Source organism: Notolabrus celidotus, chromosome 20 (assembly GCF_009762535.1).
Source record: "Notolabrus celidotus isolate fNotCel1 chromosome 20, fNotCel1.pri, whole genome shotgun sequence".
NCBI lineage: Eukaryota > Metazoa > Chordata > Actinopteri > Labriformes > Labridae > Notolabrus > Notolabrus celidotus.
Window position 1 is genome coordinate 4,908,850 of NC_048291.1, and position 23,900 is coordinate 4,932,749.

The 23,900-nt window shown below is 43.1% G+C and overlaps 1 protein-coding gene across 1 annotated transcript in view; it reads left to right on the plus strand.

Moving 5' to 3' along the window:
* Window positions 1-6,655: 6,655 nt before the first annotated feature.
* Window positions 6,656-23,900, plus strand: part of grin2ca (glutamate receptor, ionotropic, N-methyl D-aspartate 2Ca) — a 97,758-nt gene continuing 80,513 nt past the window's right edge. Inside the window, exon 1 of the mRNA XM_034710605.1 lies at window positions 6,656-7,096. Within this exon, the coding sequence (XP_034566496.1) occupies window positions 6,656-7,096 (441 nt within the window). The remainder of the gene's footprint in view (window positions 7,097-23,900) is intronic.

Genomic DNA, 23,900 nt, shown 5'->3' on the forward strand with positions numbered 1-23,900 from the left:
CCATGCATCTGTCTCATCTTCATTGAGGATTTTTTACCCCCCGGTGTGCGTTAGTGACAAAGACACAACCGGGGGACGTCTGTTTAATATTTGATGCTGTTGCCGCCATTACCGTAAAGAGCTCCTCGTCTACAGCTTGATTTAATCCAGTTTGGTGATACATCAGTCACATCTAGTGATTTTTGATCAACTCCTTGTTGAAAGATGCAGATGCATTTCAGAGTGCCGTGAACTGACTGTCTGTCCAGTGCGCCTGTCACTGCAGGTGCATTCAGGGACCGTAGTAAATGTGCAATACAGCCCTTTCAGGGCATTTTACTGTGAGTCAAGAGAATCAAAATACAGTCATAGAGGCCACATCAAGAATGTTTTCTAAAAACAACTGTAATTTTGCATATTTACTTGCCCTTGAGATGTTATTTGGGGGGGGGCAAAAAAAAATTGCAACTTTCACTGAATTTTTTGCAAAAATCTGTCCCAAAATTAGGCATTTTGGGCCGCAGCAATCAACAATCCGACTCCTCTCCTCATCCATGCTGTCTTTATCAGCCTCTGCAAACTTCCGACCCGATGACTTAAAGCCTGGCTCTGACACGGAGTGTTTTATTCTGAAAATGAACCGCATGTTTTCATTTTGTTTTGGTGCCTGACTTCCTGTCCCGCTCCATCTCCTCTGTTGAGATTGATGCGTCATGCTCTGGCATCCAAAAAAAATAGAAGTCTTGTGCCTCTGATCTCCGACCTGCTGGATCAGAGTGGATCCAGTGGAAGTTAACACATTAATCAAATAGAAACCTATCAGATCTGGTGCCATGATAGATCGCAGATGGATTGGACACAGATCTGGTGGACTTTGGTCATAAGTTTCACCAAACAGTAAAGTCCCGCTCTGGACTTTGTTGCCTGAGATTTTTTTTGCCCCTTTCCTAACTCTCCAGGTCAGATTCAGGGTCCAAAACCTAAGGTCATATTTTATAATGAGTCATTTTAAAATTAAGAAACACCATTTAACTCATTATGATGACTTTTTAGCATGGCAACAGTGGAGGAGGCGTCCCAAGTTCTGGGTTCTTGAGGAGAAGGCCTTATAGAGATAGCAGTTGACATGAAGACTGAATCATGTAAAGCTACTAATAAAGTTATCAGGAAGACAGCATAAAGCCTGAAAATGAGCGGGATTCCTCCTCTTTATGTCACGACTTGGGAAAACAAAAGGACAAGCGCTTCGCTGATGTGGGCCTGTCACAGGTATGAAGTACTCTCAGCATCGTCTGCAGCTCATGTAGCAAAGAATCCCAGCCAAGCGATCGTGGGTTATAGCAAAATTGCTCAACATTGTATTTTAATGAAGTTACCTTTGCATAGTCACATCAGAGGATAGTTTGTGCACAATCCATACAGAGAAGGGAATGCATCCTCTGCAGCCGTGCAGCTCACTTTCAACTGCCTGCATATCTTTTATTAATGCAGTATCAGTCTCCAGGATCTGAAACAGTCAATAGAAGATGTACCTAGCCGTGCATCCTCTTGAAGCAAAATCTCTAATATATAAAATTGATTTCCTCGTTTTTTTCTGAATCAATACTATTTACCCTTGCAATTAACTGGATACATGCTGTGTAATTGAGGGGCTGGTGCTCTGTTTGGTTAAAGGAGTGGCCTCTTTCATGCATCACTTAAGAGATGCATCCTCTTAATTGATTTCATCACCAGTCCCAGAATGACTCACGCTGACTTCAGTTTGTAGCAGCATCATGACGCAAACAGCAACCTGTCCCCTGCTAGCAGCACAGACAGGATGTACCATGTATCTACTACAACAGGCAGCAGAGCCAAACACACCGTTGCCGTGATAATTCAGGATAAATGTGTCCGCTCCTTTTGCAAAATCTCCCAAACCAACCGGATGTCCACAGCGACTTTTGATCCCCCCGACATCAGAGCGATGCCTTCAGCTGTGGTTTACACCGATATGTTTCTGGAGGATTAACTCAAACACAGATGAAAAGCCTCTTTTCCTTTATGTATCTGTGCTGTTTACAGATTGTGCTGACTTTAAGAATTTGAGGGGTCAGTTGCCCAAGCACATCTACGGTGCCAATCTGCAATTCAGCTGCGTCACAAAGCTGCCGGCACTGTCCGCAATCGAAACATCAGATAAGGTGCATTGGAAGCTTCTGTAATCCTAAGTGCTTTTCTGTTGTTATTTCCTCGCCTTGGTATTAGACGCCATGTTGACAATACAAAGCCTTGTCACAGAGTTATTGATGACTCATTCCCCTGTTTGGTTTAATTCTGTTTCCAGGCTTTGACCTTCATATATCTGCCTCAGCTGTTTCCTCGCCTTGATTAAACACACGGAAGGTCGAAGCTTTTAAGCATTTTGACCACGTACATTTCTCCCCCCCCCGTCAAAGACATTAACCCTAAACTGCACCGCTGCTGTCGCTGCTGAAACATGGCTAATGTCATTGGGAGGAATGTGGCGAATGCCCTCTCACAGAGGGGACTAATCAATTTATGAAATGATTGATGAAACACTTCCTATCTGGAGAATCACACGTAGGACACGGCACATGCAGCTTCACACGCATGTGCGAAGTGTGACAAATGATCACAAGACGAGTACATGGAGCAAATAAAGCATTGGTATATACCATGGACTGTGTAAATAATGGACGTAGTATCCTGGATGTCACCCAGATGTTTCTGAATCGCTGTTTTGAAGCAATCGTCGGCGGGGGCCATATTGGAAATGTTGAACTCAACCAAGAATAGTGTGACGTAAAGAGGCGGGGTTTGAGCCTCCTAGCCAACACGTGTTCCCGCCTGTCAGGTAGGGTTGCCACCTTGGGCTCAGCCACTATTACCAGTTCAGACCATAGGCTTTATAAAATATGGACATAGAATCCGTGACGTTACCCATCTGTTTCTGAAGCGCTGTTTTGAAGCAATCGTTGGCTGGAGCCATATTGGAAATGTTGAACTCAACCAAGCATAGTGTGACGTAAAGAGGCGGGGTTTGAGCCTCCTAGGCAACATGTGTTCCCGCTTGTCAGGTAGGGTTGCCACCTTGGGCTCAGCCACTATTACCAGTTCACACCTTAGACTTTATAAAATATAGACGTAGGATCTGTGACGTCGCCCATCTGTTTTAGATGAGCTGTTTTGAGGCCAGGCGGCGGTGGCAGCCATATTGCTTCTGTTGAGCCAGTGTGATGTAAAGAGGCGGAGTTTGAGCCTCCTAGCCAACAGCTGCAGTGTTCCCGCAGTCAGCTGTGGATTCTCAATAAACTGCAGCTTTTAACACTTCCACATTGGACTCATATTTTTAGACCACAGGTTGCCGCTTGAGTGTGACAGATGATCACAAGACGAGTACATGGAGCAAATAAAGCATCGGCATATACCAAAGACTGTATAAATAATGGACGTAGTATCCAGGATGTCACCCAGATGTTTCTGAAGCGCTGTTTTGAAGCAATCGTTGGCTGGAGCCATATTGGAAATGTTGAACTCAACCAAGCATAGTGTGACGTAAAGAGGCGGGGTTTGAGCCTCCTAGGCAACATGTGTTCCCGCTTGTCAGGTAGGGTTGCCACCTTGGGCTCAGCCACTATTACCAGTTCAGACCATAGGCTTTATAAAATATGGACATAGGATCCGTGACGTCACCCATCTGTTTTAGAAGAGCTGTTTGAGGCCAGGCGGCAGTGGCAGCCATATTGCTTCTGTCGAGCCAGTGTGACGTAAAGAGGCGGGCTTTGAGCCTCCTAGCCAACAGCTACAGTGTTCCCACAGGCAGCTGTGGATTCTCAATAAACTGCAGCTTTTAACACTTCCACATTGGACTCATATTTTTAGAAGCGCTGTTTTGAAGCAATCGTCGGCGGGGGCCATATTGGAAATGTTGAACTCAACTAGGCAGAGTGTGACGTAAAGAGGCGGGGTTTGAGCATCCTAGCCACATGTGTTCCCGCCTGACAGGTAAGGTTACCACCTTGGATTTGTGGAAAGAAAAAAGGGACACTCAACCAATTGTTTGGGGCTGGAAGGCTCGGCCAATATTACCAGATCAGACCTTAGACTGTATAAAATATGGACATAGGATCCGTGACCTCACCCATCTGTTTTAGAAGAGCTGTTTGAGGCCAGTCGGCAGTGGCAGCCATATTGCTCCTGTCAAGCCAGTGTGATGTAAAGAGGCAGAGTTTTAGCCTCCTAGCCAACAGCTGCAGTGTTCCCACAAAACTGTTACGTTAGAAAGTATGTGCCGATCAAGAAATTAGCTATCCAGACTAGACTCGTCTTTTGTACCAGGCTGTAAACATGTTTATTTCTGCTGTAAAGATGAGCTTTTTTCCATTCATGTGTATGTGACTTCTGGTTCTTCCAGAGCCAGCCTCAAGTGGATCCTCAATGAACTGCAGTTTTTAACACTTCCACATTGGACTCATATTTTTATACCACAGGTTGCCGCTTGTTTCGGTCTGACCAAATGAACATACAATTCAGTCAAAGGACACTGGTATGCTCTGCCTCTGCGATCTTGTCTTCTTCTGGTGAACCTCTTTTGGTCATAAAAGTTGCAATGGCTGCCTGTTTTTGATTGGTTGACACCACAGCTTGATGCTTTTTTGTTTTTGCGTGGATTGCATTGTCCCTTCATATTTTATGGAGATTTTTGCCGGACACAAAACGCATGTGGCGGAGAAATTGTCTCCCTGGGTCGGCCCTACCCGTTCAAACTCAGACAGGGTCGCCCAGTCAGGATTGTAACAAGTATATGTTTCTTTTGGTGCTGGTGGCTTGCATGTATTTGCTCCATCTCCTTCCTCGTCAGTCGTCTCTCTTCCCATTTCAAATGGAGAAGCTAAAAGTTGGTGAAAAGAAGACCACAGCACGGACCAGGTTGGTCAATACAGCTTGCTGCAGTGTTGCTAACTCCTCAGTGAGGAAAGTAACTATTGGCTGTCCTGAAAGTTGCTAAAAGCTGCTAAATGAAGTCATCGCCTAATTTGCATAATCTGGATTGTAATTGACGCTGTCAGAGAGACGTGTAACGTCGAGGAAGAGACAAGGTTAAAAAACACCCTTAAACACACCACTGACACTGCCAACACCATCACCTTAGAAAAAAAATCCACCCCCCGTGCCGATATAGAAATTAGCGACATAGACCCAAGCAGTTTTTTGAACCAGGCTGTGAACATGTTTATTAATGCTGCAAAGATCGTCTTTTTTGAATGGATGTGTATGTGGTTTCTGGTATCTCTGCAGCCAGCATCAAGTGGACGCCTGATGAATTGCAGTTTGTACAATATCTTCATATTTTAAGATCGGAGGTTGCCGCTTGGTTTATACTCCAAAAAATGGCATTACAATGGCCTCATGTAACTCTGCAGGCATTGTCAGACCATTCCTAATGCAGAGCTCCATGTGGTCTGCGTAAAATGTTGAGTTCCACACAGGAAGCAGAACAGGGAGTGAGCCGCAGCAGCACACAGCCACACTGAGCCCCGTGCAGTATCCAAATCTCTTGATAAGTTTATACACTACAATCAAGCTGTAGGCCATGACGCCTGGCAGGGATTACCAAGGGATTACAATATATTCACCCCACTGGGATTCCATCACATGGTGGATCAGATCTCTGTGACAGGGGACCAGTGTGCAGCTCTCCCTCAGGGCCACTAACATAACTGTGACAGATTTGACAAAGAGCCTAAGTCCGTCTGACAGCTCAACACAAACCAGTCTCTGGCTACACTGCGAATGTTAAAATGACGCTACAGGGTTTGACATCGTGCGAGCTCCACTGCAACTTTTCTCCTCCATTACCTTCTGCGGGGCAGAAAGCAGAGCAATTAGAGGTTTTTGGAAGAAATTAAGAGAGTCTGGCGGAGAGGCGCTGGTTGCTGTCCAGTCCATTAGTGATGCAATGCAGCACAAAGAGCTTTGATTTTCTTCAAAGGCTCACTCTAGGATTTGAATGCCTTTGTAAATACAGACTTTGCTGTTTGCATAATTGAAATGTCAAAAACCAGAGAAGAACAATTTCCCAAACAGCTTACGAATCATAATAATGAGACTATGCATGTCAATTAATCGTAGCCAAAAACCATGCATGCAGAACTTTGGCAGATTATGTCTGAATGCTTTAGGCTGCTGGAAGAAAAAAAATTAAGCAACAGCATCAAAAGTAATGTCACGAGAGGAAAATGATAAATCCTCTTGTTCTCCATTTGTTGCATTAAACACTGGACACCATCTGTTGGTTTGGACTGCATAATACAACAGCAGCAGGGTGGCAGCTGCCACCCTAAGACGCAACAGCCTGGCCACAGCCTCATGTTGCACGCTGACACACTCTAAAAATACGACTCTGGCCTCAGTTAATGGGCTCTTACGCTGTCTTAGTTATGGCAGGCAGACCAGCACACTGAGCAGAGATGAAGCTAAAACGTCATTAATCAAAATAAGCCGTCTCTAAACAAAAGGCGGTCTGGTTGCCCGCCCAGCTGGGAGATCTGAGTGTTTACACAACATGTTATCAAAAGACAGAAACCGCTCCTGTATCTAATGTATCGATACCTTCTTCTGACCCCTCCCTTTGCTATCCCCCCCCACCTCTCCCAGGCAGTAGGTGACTGAGATGGGCGTTCGTCTAGGCCGCTTGAGCGACTCCCCGTGGTGGCCGCCGCCGCTGCTGCTACTGCTACTGCTGCTGCTGTTCAGCACCCTCCCCGGCTGTTCGGGAAGGCCGTTTGGGAATCCGATGCCCTCTGTGAACGTGGCGGTGGTGTTCAGCGGCTCGGCCTACCAGACGGAGATTAAAGGGAGGTTAAGCCGGGAGAACTTCATGGACCTTCCCCTGGAGGTGAACCCCATCACAGTGCTGGTCAACAACACCAACCCGCGCGCACTGCTCACCCGGATCTGCGACACACTCTCCACAAACCGCGTCCATGGCGTGGTGTTTGAGGACAACGTCGGCTCGGAGGCAGTGGCACAGATCTTGGACTTCATCTCCACACAGACAGCTGTGCCCATCGTGGGCATCAGTGGAGGATCTGCTGTCGTCCTGCCGTACAAGGTCAGTGTGGGGACAGGGCCAGGAATGGGGGGCGGGGACAATTAAGAGCCGGTTGGGATTTAGCCCTGTCCACTGATTGTTGAGCTTTCACTTGATATTCAAATTTCATGCTGTTCAAACCAAAACACGCTTTGAAATTGACTTTTGATATTTTAAATTTGGACCTTATATGTTACATATTTTTAGATCTAAAAGCTAGAATTTGCAGAACACTTTGAAAATGCTCCATTACACTGTGTCACACTGAAGCCTCAGAACAGGCTGGAGCAGCTGTGATGTAATCCTTTAGGGCTGATGCACCAGATCAGTGTCCACTATAAATGTGTTGGGTTTTTTTCTCCTGATAGGCTCACATTGTTATTCTGAAAGTCCTACAATATAACAGAAATTAGACCTAACATTGTTGAAACCAGAAACAGCTCTTACATTGCACTTCAAATCCAGCAGATCTGAGATTTGGTACACCAATGAATGGGTCAGATCATATCATGTATGTCAGTACTGGCATCTAGTTAGCATATGTCCTGTAGGTAAGGCTTTTTTTTTTAATATTGGTGCATGTTATCACATGACTAGAGTTTCTAGATTACGTGTATGTACTTTGGAGGGGAAAAATTGGCATCAACCTGAAGGGAAAGAATGCAAGACAGAGTGAGCAGCGGTGTCAATTGACTTAAAGATAAAGTAAAGACAGACAGAAGACAAAGCTGTGAAGCTGAAAAATAAGGAGTTATTTCCTGATTTTTTTTCATGGAGGTTAAGCTCTAAAGAACTCATTAATGCATGCACACCCTTAGCAGGCAAGAAGAAGTGCGACTCCAACAAATCCACACTGTCCTGAACGTTTGTGCAGTGTGTCTCTGCTCTGCCCTCTGTCACAGCTTTCACCACTAAAAGCAGGGGCTGGAGAGAGGAGGAGATGAAATACACGGCCAATGTGTTGGGGGCCCGAAAGTGCTGTAAATGCAGGAAATACAATCCCGCCGAGCGGACCAATCACAGGGCTTGCGGTCTGCGTCGATTCAACTCGTAGTTACATTTTGGAGGAGGTGCATGTCGGCTACGTGTGTAGGCCTCTGCGTAGGTACAGACCCTACCTGGACCTCCGGCATAGGCTAGGCCGTTGATTCGACGCAGAATTATAAATCAGCCTTAAAGGCCCGCCTCTTTACCCCACATTAGCACAACAGCAGTTTGGTTGAGTTCAACATTTCCAATATAATAATAATAATTATTATAATAAATTTTTTTTATATAGCACCTTTTAAAAACATGTTTACAAAGTGCTTTACAGAGTGCAAGACATAGCGAGTGAAAACACTCAAGCACATGACAAAGGTAAGGAGAGCTGAAATGAGTTAAGTAAAAACAATAAGGGGCGCTGGTGGCCTAACGGTCTAAGCGCCCCACATACAGAGGCCATAGTCCTCGTCCCAGAGGTCGCCGGTTCGACTCCCGGCCGCGACCATTTACTGCAAGTGTTCCTCCACTCTGTACTCCCCACATTTCCTGTCTCTCTTCAGCTGTCCTGTCAAATAAAGGCCAAAAGCCCCAAAATATAACTTAAAAAAAATAAATTAAAAAGTCAGTGATGAGTTAAGAAATAAAAGCACATTTTAAAAAAGAGTGTTTTTAAAAGAGATTTAAAAGAGGACAAGGATGTGGCTCGCCTGATCACCTCTGGCAGGTCATTCCAGAGTGACAGGGCCCTGACCGCAAAGACCCGGTCACCTCTGGTTTTTAACTTCGCCCTTTGGAGTTCCATGAGGGACCTGCCAGAGGATCTCAGGCAGCAGTTGAGGACAAACATTTTAAGGCATTCACTTAGGTACTCAGGGGCCAGTCCATTTATTGCTTTAAAAGTGAGTGTTAAAATCTTAAAATCAATTCTAAAGCCCACAGGCAACCAGTGAAGAGAGGCTAAAATTGGTGTGATATGTTCCCTTTTTCTTGGTGTGTGTGAGGAGTCTGGCAGCAGTGTTTGGGACTAACTGGGGTTTTGAGAGTTTGTGTTTGCTAAAGCAGGTGTAGAGTGAGTTACAATAATCTAATCAGGAAGTGATGAATGCATGGATGACAATTTCTAGGTTATGGTGTGAAAGGAAGGGCCCGATCTGAGAGATTTTGCGTAGCTGATGAAAATAAGACTGTTACAATGTTACAATGTTACAATGTCATTTAGCAGACGCTTTTATCCAAAGCGACGTACATACAAGAAGAAGAACACAAGCAAAGATCTAGACAAGAGGAAACAAGATCAGTACGAGTAACAAAGTGCTTCAAGTCCATTTGGGTGCAGGTACTGCCAAGCAGTGTAAAGGCAATGCACAAAAGTAAATTTTTTTATTCCTTTTCTAAAATAAGAAACATCTACAATGAAGCAACCAAACCATTTAAGACTTTCCATTATCATCATCAACAATTAACATCCCCACAATAATGACCAAAGTACCAAGTGCTGGGTCACTCAAGAGCTGAACACAGATTCCCAGAGTAGAGCAGGACAGTGTGAGTCAATCGTGGCTGGAAGACATGATCTGCCACTGGAGACAACAGTGGAGAACAGTCTAGCTAAGTGCATAGTGCTTCCTAAAGAGCTGGGTCTTTAGCTGTCTTTTGAAAGTAGAGAGGGACTCTGCAGATCGAATGGAGTTGACTAATTCATTCCACCATTTAGGGACAACAGAAGAGAAGAGTCCAGCTAGTGATTTTAAGGCCTCATGTGCTGGAAGCACTAGGCGCTTTTCAGAGGCTGAGCTTAGCGGGTGAGAAGGGCAGTAGACCTGGATGAGGGGTTCCAGGTAAACTGGAGCGGTTTTGGTGACTGCTTTGTAAGTCATGATTAGAGTTTTGTATCTGATGCAAGCTGCAACTGGAAGCCAGTGTAACGAAATGAGCAGGGGAGAGACATGAGCTGTCTTAGGCTGGTTGAAGACCAGACGTGCTGCTGCTGCGTTCTGGATCATTTGCAGAGGTTTAACTGTGCATGCAGGGAGGCCTGCCAGTAGAGAGTTGCAGTAGTCAATGCGTGACATTACAAGAGCTTGAACCAGGAGCTGTGTCGCGTGTTCTGTCAGGTAGGGTCTAATCCTCTTGATGTTATAGAGGGAAAAACAGCAGGACCGAGCAATCGAGGCAACATGAACCTTGAAGGTTAGCTGGTCATCGATCATGACACCCAGATTTCGGGCAGACTTGGTGGGCATGAGGTTTTGAGATCCAAACTGGATATTGATCTGTGGGTGCATAGTGGGACTGGCTGGAATGATAATAAGCTCAGTCTTGGACAGGTTGAGCTGTAGGTGACATTCCCTCATCCATTTAGAAATGTCAGCAAGGCAGGATGAGCTCCGAGCTGAGACAGTTGTGTCGTCATGTGGAAACGACTGAACTGAGGTTTTGATATGTTGGTTGAAGTTAAGGTCTTTATCAAAGGTGATGCCAAGATTCTTGCAGTAGGGGGTGACAGGGGAACCAAGCTGAAGTGAGGAGAGAATCTGTGATGAGTGTGGACCTATGAGCGTGATTTTGGATTTGTCTGTGTTGAGTTGGAGGAAATTGTGCGACAGCCACACTTTAACTTCATTCAGACAGGAGTGGAGTGAGGACAGAATATGGCCCCTGCCAATGATTGGCTTCCAAACAGCACTTCAGAAACAGATGAATGACATCACAGACACTACGTCCATTAATTATACACTGTATGGGTTTTACCTTAAAAAAGGTATTATCAGAAAGGGTCTACAGATGTTGTTCGAGACTTAAAAGTACAACCCAAGCCTGACAGAGACAAAGCAAGAATTATTGCACTAACCCATTAACTCCTTTCTTGTGTATAATGAATACTGAGAAAGAACATCTCAAGCATTCAGGTCGCATCGCGCTTCATCATAAAACCGAGCATGGTGAGTCAGAGGCAGAGCTCAGAGAGATGCACTTTGGGTAAATAATGCCTCTTCAAAGCCTGAGGAGCCTGATTAAATCTTCAGATCATTTTATCGATATCATTCACAGTCAGCGTCTCGCAGTAGCTAAACAGAAAGCTGCAAGTAATACACACAATAAATGACAGTATGAATACTGATTATCTGCCTCTAAAGCAGCAGCAGCAGCAGAGATGCCACCAGTACCAGCAGGAGAGAACCTATCAGTTGTAAATCTCATGTAATTCTCCTAATGTCATAGGCTGAATGACAGGCTATGCACCGAGAAGGGCAGGCCAAGAGCTTTTTTATCTTCCCTGCCTGTCATTCTGGTTTCCAAGGCTGTCAATTCAGAGTTTCAGGAGTCACAGGCAGGATCTAAAGCAGGCAAAAAAAAAAGATCAGTCTTGGAGCATTAGCAAAAACTTGCAGAGTATTGTGTCATACAAACAGAGACACTAATAAATCAGACATCAGTGAAAAGAGAAGGTCCCGCAGTTTCTATTCAGATTTCAATCAGGACAGCCCTCGCAGAACAGCTACCATCAGGGAATCCATAAAAGAGCCAGCAGTGTTATCAAAGGCTGAAGTTTTTCACACTTATGCCCTCTGGCAGGAGGTACAGCAGTGTGAAAACAGAGCCATGAGGCGGAGGGACAGCTTGTTTCTTTAGGCCGTCAGACAAATTAAAACATCTAACTCACTTGTTGGGGAAGGTGAAGTTAATGTATCTGTTTTATGTCCAGTTTGGCCTTTTCATCTACAGTACAACACTTAAGAGGGATTTAGAAACTTACCATGCTGGACGTTACATCTTTACTTCAGTTAGCGGCCTCATAAGTGAGGTGGAGCAAAAATGAAACCTGGCATTGAAGGGGAATTCATGCATGGAGTGGAAGTATTTCTGATTTGCAGTTAGGCACTTGAGTTAACAGTTAAGTTCATTTTTATTACTGCTACACATGCTAATGAACAATTAGATCTGAGCTTCATTTTTTTGTTAGTAGTGTACTAATATTGTCTGGGACTGAGTTTACCTTCAAAAGCTTTACATTTGTCTTAATATTGATAGTAATAATAATACATTTTATTTATGAAGTGCTTTTCTGAATACTCAAAGACCCTGCACAGAGGATAAAAACATCATATAAAACAACAGATTAATAAAAACATGAAGGAAAAACATGAAATACATTTAAAAGCACTCATACATTAAAAGCAATTCTAAATATGTGGGTTTTAGTGAGTGTTTTGAAAGCGTTCCAGAGAGTGGGGGCGGCAACAGAGAAAGCTCTATCCCCCCAGGTTTGGTGCTTTGGTGTCAGGTGGTAAGAAGAGGAGGTGGGCATTGGAGGATTGGAGGTTACGGGAGGGGGTGTGGTGGTGGTGGTGGAGCAGGTCGGTGAGGTAGGAGGGGGCCTGGTTATGGAGGAGGATTTTAAAATGTATTCGCTGCTTGATAGGGAGCTAGTGGAGGTTTTGGAAGACAGGGGTGATGTGGTCAAGGGAGCGGGTGTGGGTGAGCAGGCGGGCGGCAGAGTTCTGGACATATTTTAGTTTGTTGAGTTGTTTGGAAGGAAGGCCGTAGAGGATGGTATTGCAGTAAAACTGTTTAAAGTGTGACTCAGAGGTAAACATTGAGACTCATCTAGGTTGATTAAGAGTTTGTATTAATGCTGAGCAGACACAAGGAACCAAAGGTGTAATGTTCATATTAACTATCATCTTTCTCAATTCAATTCAATTCAATTCAATTTGCTTAATTGGCATGAGCACAGACATGTTATTGCCAAAGCACCTAAAATTCATACACATACATTACATATATATTCATCACATATTATATATATTAAATATTATATATATTACATATTTTATACGCATTAATGAACGATGGTGTCACCCATACAGCATATCTCAATGTCCTCACTATGCGCATAAAACCTTCACCCAAAATCAACTATTATGGGATGGTGCGTCCCTCGGGCTTTGACAGGCAGACACATATTCATTCTCTTCATCTCCCTCTATCCCTCTCTCCAACTCGGTCTCAGCAGATGTGTGTCTAACACCAGTCTGGTCCTGCTGGAGGTTTCTGCCTGTTAAAGGAAGTTTGTCCTTGCCACTGTAACTTGCTAAATGCTGCAAAGTGCTCTGCTCATGGTGGATTAAGATGAGATCAGACTGAGTCTTGTCTAATAGAACATAGAGTCTAGACCTGCTCTGTTTGTAAAAGAGTCTTAAAGGTGACATATCATGCTTTTTTCATCAATATATATTGGTCTAAGAGGTCCCCAAAACATGTCTTTAAAGTTTATGCTCAAAAAAACACTTTGAAATCAGATTTTGGTCTGCCTGAAAAGCCCTCTTCTTCAGTCCTCCTCAGAACACTCTGTTTTCCCTCTGACCACGCCCCCTCAGGAAGTGGATGTGCCTCCGCTCTCCAGCACGTTGATCTAATGTTTACATGTTGGCTGAATATACACGGCTGCTCAGAGATCGCGTTACTTCAACCCTCTGAATCTGATCCAGAATCTGATCCTGACGGAGAGGCGCCTGTAGCAGGACCTTTCTGAACCATTGATCACAGATTTAGTGTTTCTTGTTGTTTCATTTATCAGTATGTAGACGTGTGTTTTGGTACACAGCTACGAACATGTAGCTATGTGGCTATGCTAACTAGCGCTAGCACTTTTCCATGATAAACAAAAATCATCCACTAGATCTTCAAATCTGCAGACGTGGGGAGTAAAACCGACCTCTGCCAGAAAGGCAGCGGGACCTTTTCTGAAGGATTGGTCACAGATTCTGTGTTTCTTGTTGTTTTATTTGTCAGTATGTAGACGTGTGTCTTGGTACACTGCTACAGCTACGACATGTAGCTTTGTAGCTATGCTAACTAGCGCTAGCACTTATCCATGAAAAATAAAAATCATCCACTAGATCTTCAAATCTGCAGACGTGGGGAGTAAAACCGACCTTTGTGTTTATTAAGACAGCCTACAACTAGCATGCCTCCCTCCTAAGCTCCTTGTTAGCACACATGTGTGCAGGGAATGAAAAACGGGGGAGGGATTCAGTATTATTTTGTACAGTCTATGGGCTGAACAAGCTCCGAGCTCTGACTCCGTGACAGACCGGATATTGTGGTTACGTAACAAAAACACGGAAGTCTGAAACGGCTCGTTTCACACACATTTACAGAAAGGTGTAGAAATCAGAACAGGGGCAGAATGGATTTTTTTTCATTCTCGGGGGGTTTGTAGACATGCCAGGGACACATATTTCAGGTAGAGAACCATTAAAAAGTCAATTTTGCATGATATGTCACCTTTAAGACAACATTTGTTGTGATTTGGCGCTATACAAATAAAGATTGATTGATGATTTATTGAACATCAACATCCAAAATGACTGAAAACGCCCTTGTTTGGCACAGCCCAGGAGATAAATTGCTCAGTCATTAAAGCACAACCTTTCATAATCGGTGATGTCGACTCAGTATGCAGAACACCTGGAAACAAATGGTGCAAACAAATCTTAGACGGATAGCTTAGTCTGTTTTTTTAGATGTTCAATCAATCAGTTCGAGCAGATTTAGCAGCAAAGTGAGTGATAATCACAAGTCTTAGAGACAAAATGAAATGAATCTAATCAATAATTCTAGCGTTTGCAGATTGATATGTTGGGAGCAGTCGAATAATCACACAGACCCACATGTGCTATAATTTGAGGATCAATTATATCAGCATAATGAGATGGAATAGAAAGATGGACTGACAGGATCAGTGACATAACTCATTTATCTTTGAAAAACAACATGAATAGAAATGAACGAATGTTGCGATGGGTACAAAATTTTAAGAAAGTCTTCAAGTAAGTTTGTAAAGGTCAAACATTAAACGTGGAGGCCTTGTTCTCACTGATGTAGTGAAATCAGGCTTAAAGTGCCAACCACTCAGTGCTGATACATTTTGTTTTGTAAGAGCAATGACACGGTGTTACCTCTCAGGTGAGGTAAACGGCTCAGGGGATATTTGTGACACATAAAAACCATCAAACTGCTTTTAGAGTTGAACCCGCAGGATTTAGGAGCAATGATCCATCTATAAGGGCATCACCATTCACTACAAAAGGCTCAGCCACAGAGGCCCACTGTAATCCTTTTAGGATGGCTTTTTATTGGTGACATTTTAGCGATTACTGCATAAGACGACAGCTCGGCATCAAAAACAACGTCACATGCTGAAAAATACAGACTGCCTTTCAACTGATGATGTTCAAGAATGAAGGGGAAAGGAGACTTTTCACATTGAAATGTATGTATCACACTGTACAGGTGTCTCTTTGATGGACCAGGAATCTGCTTTCTCCAGTCGTGTCATTTACTTTGTTAATATGATAAACTTTGTATTACATTTGGAGATTTTTTTTTTAGTTTACAACCAGTTTGAAATGATATCTAATTCTGGATATGCAAAAGTCAAAGTGAAGAAGCCTTCATTTGAAAGAAACAAGATAGTATCGTCAGCAAAGAGAGGCACGGCTGCAGCAGATAAAAAGAGGCAGAAGGGGTCCAAGAAGAGACCCCTGTGGGACACCAGAAAACACTCAATCAGATGACATAAATGCCTCCCATACACATACATATTTTTGAAAAAGACTTAAAAAACACCATTTGACACCCTCTTGGATCTAAGATCAATGCGTCAGCAAGTCAAAGAGTTTTTAGTCGACTAAAGATCTCACAAAGCTAGATTCAGCAGAAATGTACAGTTAGCTCATAGGCTGACAAACAACAGTGATGTTAGCCCGGGAATAAGCAATTTCTGTCCGAATGGGAGGAAATGCCAGAGAGGAATTATTGCTCTCCACACACCTCTACCAGTTTCTCTTCCTTTAGCATAGACCAAGAGAACAGCATGAACTTATGCCTCCTCGTCATATTTGATTTGCAAGTTTGCAGCAAAGTGAAACAAAAGTTTGAAATTATATCTAATTCTGGACATGCAAAAGTCAAAGTGAAGAACATTTCATTTGAAATAAACAAGATAGTATCATCAGCAAAGAGAAGCATGGCTGTAGCAGATAGGAAGCAGAAGGGGTCCAAGAAGAGACCCCTGTGGGACACCAGAAAACACTCCGATCACATCAGATGTAATCAGAAGACATAAATGCCTTCCATACACATACATATTTAAAAATAAGACTTTATAAACACTTTTAAAAGACCTCTGGACCTCCTCTAGAATCTGAAGACAATGTGTCAGCAAGTCACAAGGTTTTTAGTCGACTAAAGATTTTGCAAAGCTAGATTTACGTGATTTAAGCTAGCTGTCCACAGCAGAAACGTACAGGGATTTTAGCCCAGGAGCACGGCAATTTCGGTCCAAACCAAGCAGCAACTTCCGGCCATGAATTGAAGCCAATGCAGAAGTGTTTAAAAATGCAGTTTCTCAAGTATCCAGTTGAGGCATATACACACCAATACAAAAAAACTGAACTTTACAGCTGAAATAAACATGTTTACAGCCTGGTACAAAAAATAAGTCTGACTAGGTCATTACTTGATTGGCACACACTGGGGTGAAGATATTAAGATTACAAGTTTTCCATTATGAGAGGTACAGATGACTTGATTGATAGACAGGAACACTGTAGCTGTTGGCGTTGAGGCTCAAAACCCGCCTCTTTACCTCACAGTCGCTTGATAGAAGTTAGCTTGAGTACAGCATTTCCAATATGGCTCCCGCTGATGATCGGCTTCAAAATAGCGCTTCAGAAACAGATGGGTGACGTCACCATTGCTGCATCCTTTTATGACACAGTCTATGGTCCAAACGTACGGATACGCCTAAGAGGAATTCTTACTATCTATCCAACTCCACCAGTTTCTCTTCCTTTAGCATAGACCAAGAGAACAGCATGAACTTATGCCTCCCTGTTGTGTTTGATTTGCTAGTTTGCAGGAAAGTGAAACAAAAGTTTGAAATTATATCTAATTCTGGACATGCAAAAGTCAAAGTGAAGAAGATTCCATTTGAAATAAACAAGATAGTATCATCAGCAAAGAGAAGCATGGCTGTAGCAGATAGGAAGCAGAAGGGGTCCAAGAAGAGACCCCTGTGGGACACCAGAAAACACTCCGATCACATCAGATGTAATCAGAAGACATAAATGCCTTCCATACACATACATATTTAAAAATAAGACTTTATAAACACTTTTAAAAGACCTCTGGACCTCCTCTTGAATCTAAAGACAATGTGTCAGCAAGTCACAGAGTTTTTAGTCGACTAAAGATTTTGCAAAGCTAGATTTATGTGATTTAAGCTAGCTGTCAACAGCAGAAACGTACAGGGATTTTAGCCCAGGACCACAGCAATTTCTGTCCAAACCAAGCAGCAACTTCCGGCCATGAATTGAAGCCAATGCAGAAGTGTTTAAAAATGCAGTTTCTCAAGTATCCGCTTGAGGCATATACACACCAATACAAAAAAACTGATCTTTACAGCTGAAATAAACATGTTTACAGCCTGGTACAAAAAATAAGTTAAGTCTGACTAGGTCATTACTTGATTGGCACACAATCCATTCCATTATGAGAAGTACAGATGACTTGATTGATAGACAGGAACACTGTAGCTGTTGCTGTGGAGGCTCAAAGCCTGCCTCTTTACCTCACACTCGCTTGATAGAAGTTAGCTTGAGTTCAGCATTTCCAATATGGCTCCCGCTGATGATCGGTTTCAAAATAGCGCTTCAGAAACAGATGGGTGACGTCACCATTGCTGCATCCTTTTATGACACAGTCTATGGTCCAAACGTACGGATACGCCTAAGAGGAATTCTTACTATCTATACAACTCCACCAGTTTCTCTTCCTTTACCTCTGACCAAGGGAACAGCATGATCTTTGCCTCCCTGTCATGTTTGTTTTGCTAGTTCGCAGCAAGGCGACACAAAATTGCACCTATTGGTTGTTGACACTGTCCATATCATTAAGACAAGACTAAAGACCTGCCATGATTTCAAATATGTTTGAGTTTATTGAAACGCTAAGATGATAAAAAGACGTCCTTAAAACAGTCTGAATGGAGTGTTGTGACTGGGACCACAGGGGCACGCCTCGACTTCAGCAAAACCGTCATGACTTTATTGCAACTTTGAAATGTTGTCTGTGACTTTGCTTTATGCTGACCTTTCACCAAATTTGACATTTCAAGTGATGATCAGGATTCTACAAATGGTTTCTCACAATTCTTAGAATAACTTATCAGAATAATGACCAAAACTCAGAGGGAACGATGAAATAGTTTTAGGTTTAAAACATTTTTAACAACATACGTGTAATTTAATTTATGTATGTTAGATTTTGACTATGTTCAAGGGGAGCTGCTTTATAATTTTAAGCAGTTTAAGCCTTGTATAAGATTCTGGGACACTAGTTAGACTTTGATAATTTCCTAAGTTAATGTGATTTGTAGCCAGCTCGCCTGTCAGCCTCTCCCATTCCAGAAAACATGCTGGGTGACATTACCATCAGCACGGCTTCTCGGAGGTAATAAAAGAGATGTCATTCAGGCGTTAACGCTTCCCGCTGCTCAATTATGCTCCGACTATTCGAACGTGAGGACAGTAACAGCAACTCAATCACCGTAAATTTCCCAATAAACACATGTTATAAGAAATGAGCGTAATTACAAAGGCTGACAGCCTTTAAAATGAATGAGTGCTTTCATCAGTAATTAGCCAGTGAAGGAAGTTAAGAGCGTTTATATATGCTGAGCAGTGAACACATTAAAGGTGTCTTATAGGACGATGAGAGCATGAATAATTCATATGACAGTCACAGCTGGAAACGACTGAGCTTAAACCACACACTGAGGTAAAGGGACACCTCACCCCGCTGCCTCTCTCCATAATTAGACTCTTTTATAAGGCTAATAACAATTTCTGTATGATGGCTCCCATGCAATCAATGCTCACGGTGTGGTTTTGCATGTTTTGGGTCACTGACTTGTGGCTATTTTGGATCTAGATTGATGCTAACAGCCAAATTCCGATCCTTAATCGATGTGTTAACTTCCACTGGATCCACTCCGTTGAGTTCCGGCTCCGTCTCTGATTGAGTAGGTTGGAGCCCTCCAGATCCCATACACAAGACTTCTATTTTTGCCTGATGCCAGAGTACGATGCATCAGAGAGAGCAGATGGAGCGAGACAGGAAGTCAGGCACCAAAACAAAATGAAAACATTGGGTTAATTTTCAGAATAAAACACTCTGTGTTATCACCAGATCGTATTTCACTTAACTACAACAACAAACCGTCATGATGAGCGGAGCCAGGCCTGGAGTCAACAGGTCAGAGGTTTTCAAAGGACAAGAAACACAACATGGATGAGGAGAGGAGGAGGAGGAGAATCCTTGATTCAGTGATTACTGTGGGAAAACTTTGGTCACATGACTCCAGCTGTCCGGCGGTGCTGCTTTGTGATAGGTTCTGAAAACGCAGCTGGTGGGTACACACGGTAGAAGTCTGATGTCAGATTTCCCAGCTGGTCACTAAAAATTGTTATCATGAAGTAGAGTACGGCATAATGTTTACAACCTTAATCCAGAGAACAAAAATCACACTGTTGAGAAGGATGGTCTAAATCTGGCTTTCTTCAGCAGCCCCACTTAAGACAATAGCGTGCATAGAATCAGCTTTAGACTAATCCCAAAGCCAAATCCTTATCTAGACTTTAATGTAATGTGAGTCTTATCTTGTTTGGAAGATCTTTGCTGAAATACATATTGATAAGAATTAACTTTAATAGATACAAATCTGAAGTTTCCGGGCCCCCAATGCTGTTAAAAATATCTGTGAAATGATCAAAGAAAAGAAAATACTTATAGCAGTTATTCATGCAGTATCAATCCAGCATGCTCAACCAAACATGCAAAAATTACATTTTAATTGTGACTGTGAAAACTGATAAGATGTCATTCTGTTAGAATAACAACAGTCACCAACTATGGATGCTCTTCTTTGTTCTTTGTGAATACTCCTGAACTGTTAATGTATTAAACATCAAATGACAGTTCTTCACCTGACACTCAAAGATGATCTTAGTCCAACCCTCTTTAAGTCGTCTCCTTAATAAAAAGGAACACCTCCCATCGGTTGATTTATGGGACGCTGTCAGACATAATCAACAAGGCGGTTGGAGCTCATTCATTTTTCATTCATATCACTGAAAGCCGAGTTTGATCTTTCTGAAAGCGACAGCTCTGAAAAAGGTGATAAACCAACTCCTGTCCCCATGACATTTCAGAGTGTTGATCGAGAGCAGCATCGAGGTACCATTATCCTCTTTATTCTTTAAAACCAGAAGCTAAAGTTCAGACGGTGATGAACTAATGTTAAGATAAAGACAGAGGAGTGTTAAACAAACCTCTCAGAATACTGAACTTTGTGTATTAATGCATGTACGGACTCGTTCGAGCTAGCAGCCATACGTCAACTTCAAGTGGAAAAGAAATCAAAGCTCTGCACATCACCACTGTGAGCAGATCAATCCGTCCTCATGGACGTGTTTAACGTGCAAGCAGTGGGGAAATCAATAGCAGCAATTACAGCTGACACAAATGACTGAGATGTTTGCAAAGCACCAAGAAGGTGAGCCTGTACCTGCTTTAAAAGCTAAAAAATGGTTCCTTCTTTGCAAAGACAGAGAGAGACAAAGTCTGTAATTTACCACAGCTTTCAAGAAAGATCCTTTATACCTGGAACAAAGACTCACAAGTGTTTTACAACCTGCTTTCTTTGCACTTAATGTGGAGTGCCAACTTTGCACACCACTGGCTTACAGATTCCATTTCCAGACAACCAGTTTAAACCTTGCACTTGTCATTTGCTACCTTCTACATTCAATGTCTGTTCAACTGCTCTCCTTATTGGGTCAGTTGGGTAAATGGTAAATGGACTTGTACTTATATAGCGCTTTTCAAGTGTTGTGTCTCAACAGCCCATGATGTGCAGATGCAGAATGAACCTCGTGGCACTGGCCAGCTTGGATAGTAATTAGATGTATTACAATCAAACAGCATCAGCATCAGTAACAAGCATTGCGACCGCTTAGAGGACGACTGGGCCATATGAAGTGGCCTCGCTTCTGTCTCCAAAGTCCGTCTTATAAAGGGTGTAGGTGTCGTCACAACACACACATATATGGACATCTCAATACCAGCACAACAATGTTATTTTGGACTCCAACTCAGAAGACTTTAAAATGACAACAGTCAAGTGGCCATTGGTGAAAGATGCCAACTGTCACAGTCAACCATATTTTTTGTCTAGGTCAAAAGGTGATCTTCTTTTAGGCTCTCCCTAGAGACTCCTGGGCCATTCTACAAATTCTTGAACCCTCCTATGGTTATTTTAAGCCACACAGATACTTAATCTGATGTGGTTAAATATCAGATACTTCACTAGTCTGTCTGACCACTCAAATTGCTTTTACATACTACATGTCACATTCACCCATTCACTCACTGATGGTAGAGGTTGCTATAGTAAGGGGCCATCACTTAGCTAATCTCATTCATACACATTCACACACCGCTGAGCATCAGGGAGCAATTTGGGGTTCAGTGTCTTGCTCAAGGACACTTCAGCATGTGGCTGCCGGAGCTGGGATCGAACCGCCAACCTTCCGATTGATAGACAACCCACTCCACCCACTGAGCCACAGCCACCCCCAGTTGAGGTCTGTTGTACAAGACTTGTCATGTTGCCACGTATCAACAAGTTGGTCCTGACGTTTCTGACATCCATTGAACTTTACTCTTCTTGTTTACAACTATCTCCATGTAATGCTTCCCTCTTCGGTCCGCTAGCCTCCAGACAATGTTTGTGTCTCACATGACCGTCCACAGAGTGCAATCTTGGCTGTCCTCTGGGTTCCTTACCATGTCCAACATTTCCAGTTTCAAATCATTGCTGCCGCGATCTTCTCCCAAGCTGATCAGGGGAAGTAAAACTCACACCTCACACACAACTCACACTACAGGAAAATATGACCTTTGTCAGGAGGAGGGAATTGGACCCAAAATCAGCCTTGTAGTGTGTACCCTGCCTACGACGACTGAACACTGACGACTGACGACTGAACACACTCTGGAAAGGCTGGATAGAGTGTCTTTCCTTTACTACAATCTTGGTGCCCATCAATTTGTGACCATAACCAAGCCCTGAGGAGATCCAGCTTCTTATACTGGGCTTTTACTGTAGCCAAAGGTTAGAGAAAAAGGACTTAAGGACCCGATCACTCTTGAGAAGCATGAGTGATCGGGTGATGGAGACATTTAAGGAGAACACGCATAGAGGAAACTGAAGTACAATTGGAAACCAGACCACCCCCAGATCCAAACTCTGGTCCTGCATACATAAAGCTGATCATTAAAGGCAGGAGATGCTCAAACTTTTAGTCTGCAGTACTTCTCTTGTAACTTAGTTGAAAAAAACGTTTGACTTTGAACAAAAAAAAAAGACATCCAGTGATGTCCTTCAAAAAGTATTTTCACACTCAAGAGGGTTGTTTCAGTTCCTAAATCCCTCAACAGATGTAAAGTATCATAAATGTTCCCTCATTATGCATTGAGCTTAATATCCTGACCTAAAACTGAAGGCATCTCTTGGAGTGTTCATTGTGCAAGCGCGACAGATCACATCCTCTGAGGTAGAGAGCTGTAAGTGAGCTAGAATCTGAGTCTGACACGAGCAGACCCTGATTGTCTGAGCAGGAACATGAGCCCGGGGCTTTCTCTCTGAACTGGAGCGGCTCCTTTTTTTCTCCTGTTTGCTTTCACAAACCTCAACTCACTTGTCTCCACCTGCTGCTCCTGCTGCATTTTAAAAGCACTGGCACAGTAACAGTGTAACCTGTCTAGACTCAAACAAGGGGGGGGGGGGAAGTGCAGACACACATAGCAGCTCAAGGGGAGAAAGACAAGACAGTGAACATGTTTATATGCCGTGTAGCTGAGCAGGTTGAAGGAGCAACCACGGATTTAACAAAACTAGCTGATTTTAACTGTCACAACCTCCGTCTGAGAAACACTTGTCTCTTTTGATATAGTCATAAAAATATCCTACAATGCCTCCAACCACGGAAGTTGTTGAACCAGTGGCAGGCAACACATCTTCCTGCCACACAAGAATGTAACTAACAATGTAAGATTACATTTTTATTAAAGGGTTCATTATAGAAAAAGTCACTTTACTTTACAACAGAATCAGGGTGAAGTCTGTTTGTTGTCTGACCCATCTACCGCCCTTACCACTAGGGGTGCAACGATACCCAAAATCCACGGTTCGGTTCGGTTCGATACAGAAAAAGAGAAATTTCCAACATTTGTTTCAGCTCAAAAGCAGTTTTTGAATTAATTTAAATGTATCAGGGGCAGCTATACCTGACACATGTTCTGCTGTGCATGGGGGGGTTGCGTGTGTGTGTGTGTGTGTGTGTGTGTGTGTGTCTGTCTGTCTGTCTGCGTGCGCATCTGCCGTGCGCGATAGAGAGCAGAGGAGAATTGTGAACGCGCGACCATGTAGAGACAGAAATGACATCCCGTCATGTAAATAAGTTAAATAACATAAGGATATTTAGTCTGTTACATAAAAGAACAAGGTATAGACCTGATCTATGAGAGAGGGAACCTTAAATCACTTCTGCTTTGACTTCCAGGGGGGGGCGGGACCCGGCGGGTGCTGAAGTCTACAGAGCATGCAGTATAAGACCACAAGTAATGCATAAACGCACTTTAAAAACACATCACCCAGTCTAGCACCACTACAGGACCGCGGAACAACTCTGTTCTGCAACCAAAGCGG